The sequence below is a fragment of the Lytechinus pictus genome, chromosome 5 (genome assembly GCF_037042905.1).
Source record: "Lytechinus pictus isolate F3 Inbred chromosome 5, Lp3.0, whole genome shotgun sequence".
Classification (NCBI taxonomy): domain Eukaryota; kingdom Metazoa; phylum Echinodermata; class Echinoidea; order Temnopleuroida; family Toxopneustidae; genus Lytechinus; species Lytechinus pictus.
In genome coordinates, this window is record NC_087249.1 from 54738409 (window position 1) to 54749858 (window position 11450).

An 11450-nucleotide genomic window follows, 5' to 3' on the forward strand; every position below is an offset into this window, starting at 1 on the left:
TTATGGCATTTTAAAGTTTTGCTTATTTTTCACAAAACAGTGATATGCACAACTCAGTGACATGCAAATGAGTCAGTCGATGATGTCCATCACTCACCATTTCTTTTGTTTTTTATTGTTTGAATTATACAATAGTTCATTTTTTACAGATTTGACCATAGGGACCGACTTGACTGAATCATATAGTATTAAACAATGCTAATTCCACATGTTCAGAGAGGAATGAATCACTGTTTCACTTGACAATGAGGAGAAAATTAGAATATTTTATATTTCATATAATAAAATACAAAATAAATAGTGAGTGGATGACGTCATCAGTCTCCTCATTTGCATACCAACCAGGATATGCATATAACTGTTTTGTGAAATTAAGAGAAACTTTAAAATGCCATAACTTTCTTATTTTACATCCGATTTCGATGAAATTTTCAGTGTTATGCTTGTTGGATTTTTCTGTTTTTATTCAAATCAATTTTTTGTTGGGGTGGACTTGTCCTTTCATATTGCAATTTTTTAAACTGAGGAAAGCTTACCGGTACTATATATAGCATGTCAGTTTCTCTCATCCTTCACCCCTTGAGGTATCTCTGATCATGTTGGTATCATGTTAATCTGACCTTTCTCCTTCCATCTGCATCTCATTTCCTACATTTCGTGCCATGCATTTTACCGAATAATTCATGCATCAATACAAATTCACCATGTAGCATCTTTATTCTACCATTACCATCTCTGAAACCAAATGGGGTGTCTTTATAAACCATTGACTGAAACTGTTAGTACATGTAGGCCTACATGATTTTTCACATATTTATGCAATATTTAAAATACAAATCATTGTATTTTATGCTACAAGGCCCCAAAATATATTTTCCTTCTTAAAGCTCAACAAAGGACCAACTACACCTTGTCTTTTTATAGAAAGAACACTGCAATTGTTCCGATCAAATCCCAAATATGGAAAGCTGACAATGTATGTCATAATTTTTCATCAGAGTAACAGACCACCTGAACCTTGTCTTTAGAAGAACACTTTGCAATGGATCCGATCAATCCCCAATATGGAAAGCTGACAATGTAATTATTTTACATCAGACCAATTGAACCTTGTGTTATAGGAAGAACAATATTGAATTTTTCCCATTAATCCCAAAAATGGAAAGCTGACCATGTCATAATTTTTCTTCAATGAGGCATATATTCACTATCCCTTTGTAAATAAAATTCTTTACCTACATCTTTCTATTCATCTTCATTCATCTACACTTTTTTATGATATAAAATAACATGACAATTCTGCTTGAACTATATTATAAGCAGAACTGTCTGTCATTTTTTTAGTTTCATACCAATTTTGAACGTATAACAAAATGGTAAATATATTTCAAAATTGTTCTCCCATGGAATAACCACATTAAATAGATTACATATAATATAAAAACCCATGACAAAAAAGCCAACAAAATCGTCTTGCAATCTTGGTTCAACGAGCTGATGTACACATGTTCATCACTCCCCCCTCCTCTCTTTCTGTTTAAAATCACATCAACCATCTAAAATCCTCTGTCCATCTCTTCTCTCCATCTCCCTCCTAACCATCTCTGTAACCAGTCATCCTTGCATCACTCATCCATCCCATTCCATAGATCCTACTGGTGACTCACTATGCTTGTCATCAACTATCTTCAGCTCTCAAACCAATAACACACGATGACTAATACTGACACAGATTCACTGCTAAAAACAAAAGCTAGCCTAGTGGATCACTCAATTCGCGGAAATTAAATGACGAAACTCGCTGCTGCAAAGACAACAAATGTACAAGCATCAGCAGCTTTTCTTGGATTGTTTATATGCACATTTGGCAAATTTCATCAAATGGAAAACAATTTTTTACTAAAAAAAGGAACGACAGTCATGCACCTGAGACAGATAGTGTCAGACTGTAAGATGGGACATTGTATTTTAAACTAGAGTTACTTCATAAATATTGCATATTATATACCATCTTTTAACTTGTTTCCTGCCTCAGTAATAGAACTCATGTTTTGAAATTTAAGTTTAAAACATAATGAATGCATCATATTTAAATAAGCCTTGTTGTTAAGGAAAAGCATAGTGGAAAAAACAATTTTACATCCATAATTCAACATGATTTCATTTCTATTCATTACTGTTTGAAAAGTCTCCTTCCTCTGCTTTCTACATACACTGATACATGTACAGTGTACATGTATTTCTGCTTTCCTTCCATCTGTTAAAGAGTTTATGTACATTCATTCTGCAGATTCCAATTTGACTAGGAATAATCAGTGAATGTCAGTGTGAAGTCAGCTCAACATTTTTGTACATCAATTGAAAATTGACTCAATATGAGCCAAAGTAACTTAAAAAACAAGTTAATTTTGTTGACTCAGATAATGGATACACCTCCCAACTGAAAACATTTCTTATTTGGGTTTACATGTAACTCGTATTCTCTTTATTATTTCGTACTCGCCCCTCCTCCACCTTGTACAAGAACTTAATTCTTCGTTCTCTTATTATCAACTACATGTACCTTCTCTCAAACTTCATATTTTTCCTTCTCCACCCCCCCCCCCCTCTTATCCATCTCCTCTTCCTCTTCTTTCTAGAGCTTATTTTCTGCTTCTCCTCTTCCTTATTGTTCTTGCATTTTTAAAAGTAAAACATGCTTATTGATCTATCAATCTTTACTGCGTTTTCATGGGTTGCATTGGAACTGGAAAGGAAGTTCCATGCTTCATGATCAATCTCAGAGAAGCAGTGTTTTAAGCTTTAGTTGTTTAATGGATATTGTAAAAGCAGTTGTTTCATCTCCATCTATAAATATAGGCCCACATTTAGTTCAACAAGGAACCAGGACACAGATTGGACAATGGACATATTTCACGGGGTTATAAGTAAACATCTTATCACACATAACTGGGAAACAACTTTAACACAATGGTTAGACCTAACTTAATAAGTTAGAATATACACATAAAGGGGAAGCCCCCTGTAATTTGTAAGTTGGTTAGCTGGTATGTTTTTTTTCTCTCAATCAATGAAGTACAAGTTGACCAAGTTCTGTAAAATGCAATGTAAAAATAATTCTTTTTAAAATATATTCCAGTTTGAAACTCTGATCCCAGAAAAATTTGCAGTGTGTAATATCTCTGTGATAGGTTTGTATTATGTACAACCTTTTGAAATAAATGTTGTCAATGTCATCAATACCAAAGTAATTCATATCACATAGGTGATGTAGATTTAAATCAGTGATAGGTCAATACACCATCACGTAACCATAGCTCTGAGGATCGCATTTGTTATATTCTAGGTGTTGATGTCACCTCAACTGCGTTGTATTGTAAACTGCGGTGGGAAGGAGACAACGCTCGCTGCTTACAAGTTGTGTAATTAGGTAGTTGATGTACGCGCTAGTGTTTACGCATCAATTGCATGAAGCACGCTTGTTGTATTTTCACAAAAATTTTCTATTATGATGTAAATGGATCAGAGCTGCAGCAAGAATTTTTGGTTAATCATATACATGTACATGTAACCATATGACGAATGCAGTCTCTGATGGCGAATCTACATGGACTATATAATAACAGAAATTGCCTTGTCTATCTTTTTGATAAATAACATTTCAACTCCCCTACGAAGCTACATTTTTCCCTAGGGAGAATATTTTCCCTCAGCGCTGCACACGTAAAATATATCCCCTTGCTTGGGAAAAATATAACTCTATCGGGAATGAAATTTTATAAAGGTAGGCAATATCTGTATATTTTATGTCTGTACTTAAGCAAGTGGAAGAGTTTACCAAACACTGAAATTGTTTACAAATTTGATTATTCAAAATTTATGTTTAAGATCTGACACCAGTTGACCAGCCCCTTTTTGTTCCACTCTTATTAGAACAAGCTGAATAAGCATCCTCTTTTATTAAATACAGGTGAGTGTAAGGTAAATATATACTTAGCAGATAGTTAAATATAACAGATAATTGTCACTTGTCAGTAAAGCTACTGGAAGATTTTCACACACCATTTTCTCAAAACCATGTTGCAATGCAATAAATGAAATCACCATTATCATTTTCTTGCCCTCCCAAAGTAATTTGCACAGACTGTAAACTATAATCTTACCTGTCTTCCATCTAAGGTGTAAAGCTTGCGTACAGCACCAGAATCTAACTTGATAGCCTCAGTGATATCTGTTAGGACCTGCTCAAAGGAATGTGCCGTCTTCTTATTGAGCAAGATCCTGGCAGCTTTGCGGGGTTTTGCTCCACTCTTGATAACCGTAACAAGCCTTGGTTTAATAAAATCTCTCCCATCATCGATGAAACCGTCTGTTGTCCGTGGGAGAGGTGTATTACTGTCCCGCCCATCTTTCTCCTTCCTGGCTGATCCTACCTTCCATGCAGGATCATTGTTTCTTGAGTATTCCATACGCTTGAAGATATCCTGCGACGAACACACATAGCTTTCTTCTGGTCGAAGCATATCCAAGCTTGTGACTTTACGGGTGCCATCGATAGTAAAGACATGCCTTACTCCTTGCGGTAAGTGTGCCTTGTCAGAAAGAGTTCTTGTTAAATCCTCTAATAAAGCTTCAAATGTCCTGAAACGCTCTGGAGATACGGCATACACAATGCCTTTGAAAAATCTGTCCCCGTTTCTGTAGAAACGCACCTTTTTAGCTTTCTTGTCCGTTGTGCGTTTCTGGAGCGATGTCCTGATTAAAACACCATGTGCACTGTGAGCTGGACTTGGGATTCCATTGCGAGCTGAACGCAGACGTGATCTATCAGCAGAACTCCGGAAGTGTTCCTGGAATTCTGCTAAGGTAGGGGAACTATAAGCCATCTTATGATGCAATACCTGTATGGTGGAGAAAATAAATCAACTCAAATAAAAATTGGTTAACACAATAATCAGTGACATCGCATTTTGGACTGCAAAGCCCTATATACATGTACTTGCCAGATCTTACATGAATCTCAACAAAGTAGGCCAACATGAAATGATCTCTAAAAAAATGAGCTAATTCTGACACTGAACTATTGTTCTCTATTAAATCTCTCTTGATACATTATTCAATTTTCATAGATACCTAGATGTACATGATGTAGGCATGAATATAACAAAAATTCTTGGCAGAAATGTCAGAACCTACATACAATAACTGTAATAAAAAGATATATACTGACAGAGTAAAAATTAAAATCATTTAGGGTTGGTGGGATTAACGAAAAAAACATTGTATTCTACTAACAATTTAATACAAAAATCTGATATAGCAATCTGTCTTTTGAGAGTTATTTTATCTGCAAATGTTCCATATCTTTTAAGGAATATGTGCACATAGTTATGAGTTACGATAAAATCTCTGGGAGCGACCGAGATACTAATAGTACCTGGATTTCTTTGCAGAATCCAACTTTAAGTCTAACACTTAACTACATTATCAACTTTCTTTCTTAACTTATTTGTACAATTGTAGGTAACTATTAACTAATATTTATTCCAGTCATAAATTCGAGCATGAAGCGGCTAAATTACAATTGCCTTGTCTTCTCATTATAATACCCATAAAAGTGTTGATTATTAAGGCAAACCAGTTGAATTGTTCTTCTAGGAATACAATAATTGAATTAAAAGCTACACACTATCACAGATAAGACCAAAAACTTAGCTTTGACTTGATAGACAAATCAATGATTAACAAGCAATGAATGTGAAACAAGGTGAAGTAATATTGTCAGTTCATATCGAAAATCAATTAAACGTTCCATCCCCTTTCTAGATTACATGTGTAGTACAGATTGTACAGCTTCCCGGACAAAGGGCGTGCACCGTTCCCTAGCTACGCCCAACGCAGGGGTGTACCGGTGCACCCCATCGGCAGTGCCCATCGGTCACCGTTCGACAACTCGAGATGTTGCTTAAAAATCTAAATGTAAACACAAATTAATCGAGTTGCTTGTACCTCCAATATTACCTTCCTAGTCCAAAAATATCCCAGAGCACGCGAATAGGTTTCACTCACCTTTCCAGGCAGGAGAATCTAAAATATGGTTAAAATTGAGGAAAATATTTAACCCAGGTTTAGGTCCTTTTCCTGTCGTGTCTACAACTCAAGTACGCCACCGATGCTAATGACCCACCTGCTAGCTGCTCGATCCCGCGCGCGTGTGCGCTGCGATGCTGATAAGAAAGATGCAGTCCGGATGAGAAAAAGAGGTCAACAGTCAAAGGAAAAATCTATATTCAACTTGATAAGGATGGAATGATTGTCACACCCGACATCATGTAAAGAAAATAATGAACAAACAAAAACGATGATTACATCTTGACCGGACAGGCAGAAGTGGCCCCTGGGATGGGGGGGGGGGGGGGGGGTTAAAGCGATCGTCTCTTTGATTTTTTTTTTGGGGGGGGGGGGTGAATTGCACTAGTCAAGGGGGCCATGCCCCCACAAAATGTTTCACTAAGAAAAAAAAGAGAAAATGAAAGAAAATGAATGGGAAAAATAAATATAGGGCCTATAGGATATGATAGACCTATTATTCTTTGAATAGTATGTTAAAATCTATTTTAAAAAATCAATATTTTTTTGTCATAAAAGTCAACAGCTCTGCTCGCTCACATCTTTTTATATTCATGAATGCAAGATACATCTGTCATTAGCAGTTTGCGGCTACGGTCGGTTGAGGTCTCGGGGTAGAAGAATGGAGGGATTGTCAAAAGAATCGTGAAATTGAAACTTATGATACCATTGGACCTATAGTCGTTTTTTTTTTCATTTGAAAAACAATACGATCATCTTTGAGTAATCTTTCCCTGCTAGCGTCATCCGGCTGAACAGATCTGTGCTTCTTCTTGTCATCGATGATTAGAAACAAAATAGGTCCTAACTTGTTAGCAAAGGAAGTAAAAAGGAACAACATTACATAAGATCAGGGAACATTATTGAGGGAAATGAAGCATGTTTTGGGGAGGGAGGGAGGAGACAAGTTGAGGGGAGAAGGAAAGAGTTCTTAGCAATTATGCGTTAAAAATCTAAAAATTGACCGATTTTGAATAACAAAAAATATTCCACAGAAAATAAAAATAAAGGATTTCCAGGCCAAAATCGGGAGAATAACATTGATGTTAACTTTCCTTTCTTTCAAATTCGACGGATTCCGTTTATTCGGATATATCTTTGCTTTAATAATCCTGTTTCTTGAAACTTACGAAGTTTTCATTAGAATGAATGGTAGTTTCTTTTTAAATAATGAACAATGCCCTTCTTTTGCGAAGCGGTCATTCTATTTAGCAAAAATCGGTTTTCGGTTCTCGCGACGGCATGATTTTATCATTTAATTTCGTATATAGCAATCAAATTAGCACAATGTGCATTATAATTTACCTTTATAGGCGCAGTGCTCATGGGATTCCTTTATTTATTTATTTTTTAATTCTCTCTCTCCATTAGAGAATATTTTTTTCATTTTTCTGCAGCTTTCTTTTATTTTTGTTTCTTTTTTATTCGTATCATGCTCAGTTTTTGAATAATGGCCAACTTAAGAATTTATCTAATCTTATTTAATCCATCAGCATATAAAATGAAAGGAAAAAAATGATCTTCCATCTATTTATATAATGTGATTCATCTTACTTATATTCATCATAATTTCATTGTGGGTTAATTATTCTTGTTACATTCCAAATCTGTACAGCGAAGGGGGCAGTGAGGGTAACACAGATCTTTTCTTACTCAATAATTATATATATTTACACTTTTAATACATTCATCTCTTAGTTTGTATAATGCTTTATCATATATACTTATATGTCTTTTTGCACATTATCGGTTGTTCCCCATTCTTTCCCTTTATCCCCACTCTTATGCACCAGTTTATGCTTTCTTTGTATAAAACCTGTTTGACCCACCTCTCACTAATTCTCTTGTTATTCATCTCTTCCTCATACTCTCTATCACTGTTTTGTTCCAAATCCTGTTTGATGTTGCCTGACTCATTATCTCAATCCCTCTTAGCTTAAGGTCTTTCACTGGCCTTACTTACACTAACTTCCCTTTGCCAACTCCTTTTCTTTCATCCCCTTCTCTAACCTGATTGGTCATCACTACTCTCTAATGCCCTTTTTGTCTCCTTGTTTCTAGTGTTGCTGTTGAATGTCTATGGTCTATATTATGGTTGTTCCACTTTATTATGTTTGTCATTTTGCCTCCGACGAAGATTCTGCTAGGATCGAAAGCTTAGGCCCCTTTTGACTCTCAATAATTATGCTATAGACATGTCTGTGCAAACTCCCTTCTGAGCTAGAATTCTGAATAGACCCATAAACTTTGTTTTTGAAAACGAAAAGATAAAAAAACAGAGTAGATCACAATGTCAAAATTGCATTTTCGGCACATTCATAGATTTGTAAACACTTGTAACATTTTTTTTATATTCCCCTGCATTCTTAACTTGAATGACCCCTAGCTTCCAAAAAGAGAATTCCAATTGCTAGTTTAAAAGCTAGAAATGACGCTTCGATAGGCCTTATCACTGACTATTCAGAATGCTATAACTGGCTCATTTCGAAATTAAATGAAAAGAACTCACAAACCTTCGACATGCACCCTAAATCTTATATAAAAATAAAAATATTTAATGAAAATTTGCACGGCAAAACTGATCTACGCTAATTTAAATGCCAAACATATTGATTCAAATGAAAATTGCGTAAATTTCGGCGGGGAATCCTATATTTGCTCTAACTTGTATAGGCCTATTATTGTTTATTTGTCATATAATTACCTTCCAGAATTGCATAAGGGGCAGCCGAAAATAATTTATCTTTTGAACCCTGGTCCAAAACACAATTCTTTCTTATGGTTGAGTGAATGGCAATGTTATGTATATATTTATATATCAATTGAATCATATGAGTATTATAGACATTATACAGCTACACAGCCAAGAGATCTGTTTTATAGTTTTATAATTCCCTTTGCCTCACTCTTTTTTTTTATTATTTTTTTTTATAGATCAGTTCGAAAAATCATATAGGGAGTCACACCTGCCACCACAGGTGCCGCCCGTGATATTAATCATAAGGATACATGATTCACTCATTTGTCTATAGATTCGATTCAATAAAAGTGTTTTATTATTATACAAGACAAAGACAAAATGGCCCCACCATTTTTAAATCCGATTTGTTCAATCTAAAATGTTTGTAATATTGACGAAAAGTTGGATGCAAAGTTTGATTTCTAAAAAAAAATGTGATTAAACGAAAGTCCCCGGTTGGTCTCATCCCAGGGGGGGGGGGGGTTAATTCTAGTTCGACGACCGTTCATCTAACCATTTGGTCTAATTGCCTGTTGGTCCATTCACAATTTTGTCTAATTTCAAGTTTGGCTATACCCATTTGTCTAATATCCACGGTGTAAGAGGTGTAACAATTAATATTCTATAAGCTTTTCTTTGAAGCGTTTATAAACCAAACTTGATTTTGACAAACTGCCCCCATCCATCTGGGCATTAAGCTAAATGCCAGTTAGGCCAAATGAATATTAGACCAGGGAGTTGAAGGTTGAACCATGGAGGGTCCATGGTTGAAACAAATAGTTATTAGTTCATTTTCGTCGTACTGACCAAACAGGCAGCGGCTTCACAGGTCTTTAATCAATAGCGCCCTCAATGCTATTCTTGAGAAACATATGACAAGACTGCCAAAGTTCCCTTTTCAACTTTGTAATGTTGTGTTATCAACCAACATTCTACACGTCAGTTATCGCTTTTCCCACGTTTGATATTGTATGATAATATTAAGCCTCAGCGTTATGAACTTATTGCGTTCCATTACATTAAAAGATTCTTTGCTGCCATGGAGCTCACAAATGGGAAGGGGGCTGGGGTGACTTTTTTTTTTTTACTGAACATTATGTTCATATTTTGTTGGTGCACTTTCCTTTGACTTCAGTTTTCATCCATTTTACACCTCCCTTTAGGAATGAACTCGTTCATGAGGGAATGGGGTTGCTTGTTAAGACAGGCACTCACCCCGTCAATAAATGTATCACTTACCACCAAATATCTACATTCTACCACCACCTAGCATCCTCCTCCCCCTCATAATTATCTCAATCATCTTCATCACCACCAGCATAATTCAACACCATCATCATTCATTTTTATTACTATAATCATGTATTATCACCAATATCATTTTCACCCTTGTAATTAAAACAAAAGGGGAGGGGGTACTTCTGGCTGAAGAACAGAGTAGATAGAGTGAATTCAGACAAACAAAACAATGGAAATTTCATCACAATTGGATGAGTAAATCAGTATCAAAGTTATGGGGATTCAAAAATTTTCCATAATTTTAGTTGGGAAAAAGTTCTATTCATGAATATACAGAGCGAGCCGATACCTCCCCCATTTATTCTTTTGTATTTTAATGTGTGAAATGTAAAAATAGGGTTACCTGCTAGTTTACTGTGTAATATGATCACTGCTGAAAGTTATAATGTACAGGGAGACATGATTTTACATACGTCTATGAAAATATGATTTTATGTAATAAAATAAAATGAAAAGTAGAGACATGACATAAATCTAATCAGATCACCTGTTGCATTTTCAAGAGAGCATGCATCTGTTTTCACAACATATTGCAAAATTTTTAAATTTAACTCATTTCTTTTAAGATTTTGATGAAAATTTTCATCTTAATCTATTTATTTTAGATATCACTATTTTCAGCCTTTAACACCATCACACCCCAAACACATGTATTTTCTGGTTTCAGAACATGTTACTACATATCTCTGAACACTGAACAATTTACTGGACATTATAAGGTGGACACCATGCTCCTATAATAATAATATAAAAAAACATTAAAAAAATTGAAAAGGGTGTGTTTTTTTTTTACAGGCGATGCATATCATGAATAGGGTATCAAAAATTTGCAAAAAATAAGGAAAAAGGGTGGATAATCTAACAAGTATGTATTCAATGAGCATGAAAACAAACTAATTGAGGCAATATACCCTGCAAATCCTTTGGCAGCGTTTAAACTTTTGAAGACATAAACAAAGATTCTATTTTGTTTGCTCAGTTATTTGATATTAGTAAATTTGTTTTAAAGGGCAGTATACATGTATGCACATGTATTGCCAAAACATCTTTGGAAAAAGAAGGCTTAGTTGAAATGAAAAGGGTATATTTCCAAAATTTTATTTGAAAATACTTAATAAGGATAGGAAAACATGACAAAATACTTGTTTTTGCGTAAGGATGATTATTCATGTGGGTCCATTTTGAAAGTAAATAGTGTCCACCTCAAATGCCCCCCCCCCCTCCTTCTTGGCATGGACAGCGGGCAGCGCACTGATGAAGAAACAACCAAAAATCAAACAGA

General features: G+C 35.2%; 1 protein-coding gene across 1 annotated transcript; it reads right to left on the minus strand.

Moving 5' to 3' along the window:
- Window positions 1-484: 484 nt before the first annotated feature.
- LOC129260095 (neuronal migration protein doublecortin-like) lies at window positions 485-6180 on the minus strand. Its single transcript, XM_054898152.2, has 2 exons — window positions 6070-6180; window positions 485-4901 (listed from the first exon to the last, which is right to left on the minus strand). Exon 2 carries the CDS (start codon window positions 4884-4886, stop codon window positions 4152-4154), a length of 735 nt encoding a protein of 244 aa, XP_054754127.1. The 5' UTR covers window positions 4887-4901; window positions 6070-6180; the 3' UTR covers window positions 485-4151.
- Between the last annotated feature and the right edge of the window lie 5270 nt (window positions 6181-11450).

Bases quoted from the DNA above. Each gene is read 5' to 3' on its own strand.
- LOC129260095 (XM_054898152.2), bottom strand. From the start codon at position 4,886: ATGGCTTATAGTTCCCCTACCTTAGCAGAATTCCAGGAACACTTCCGG.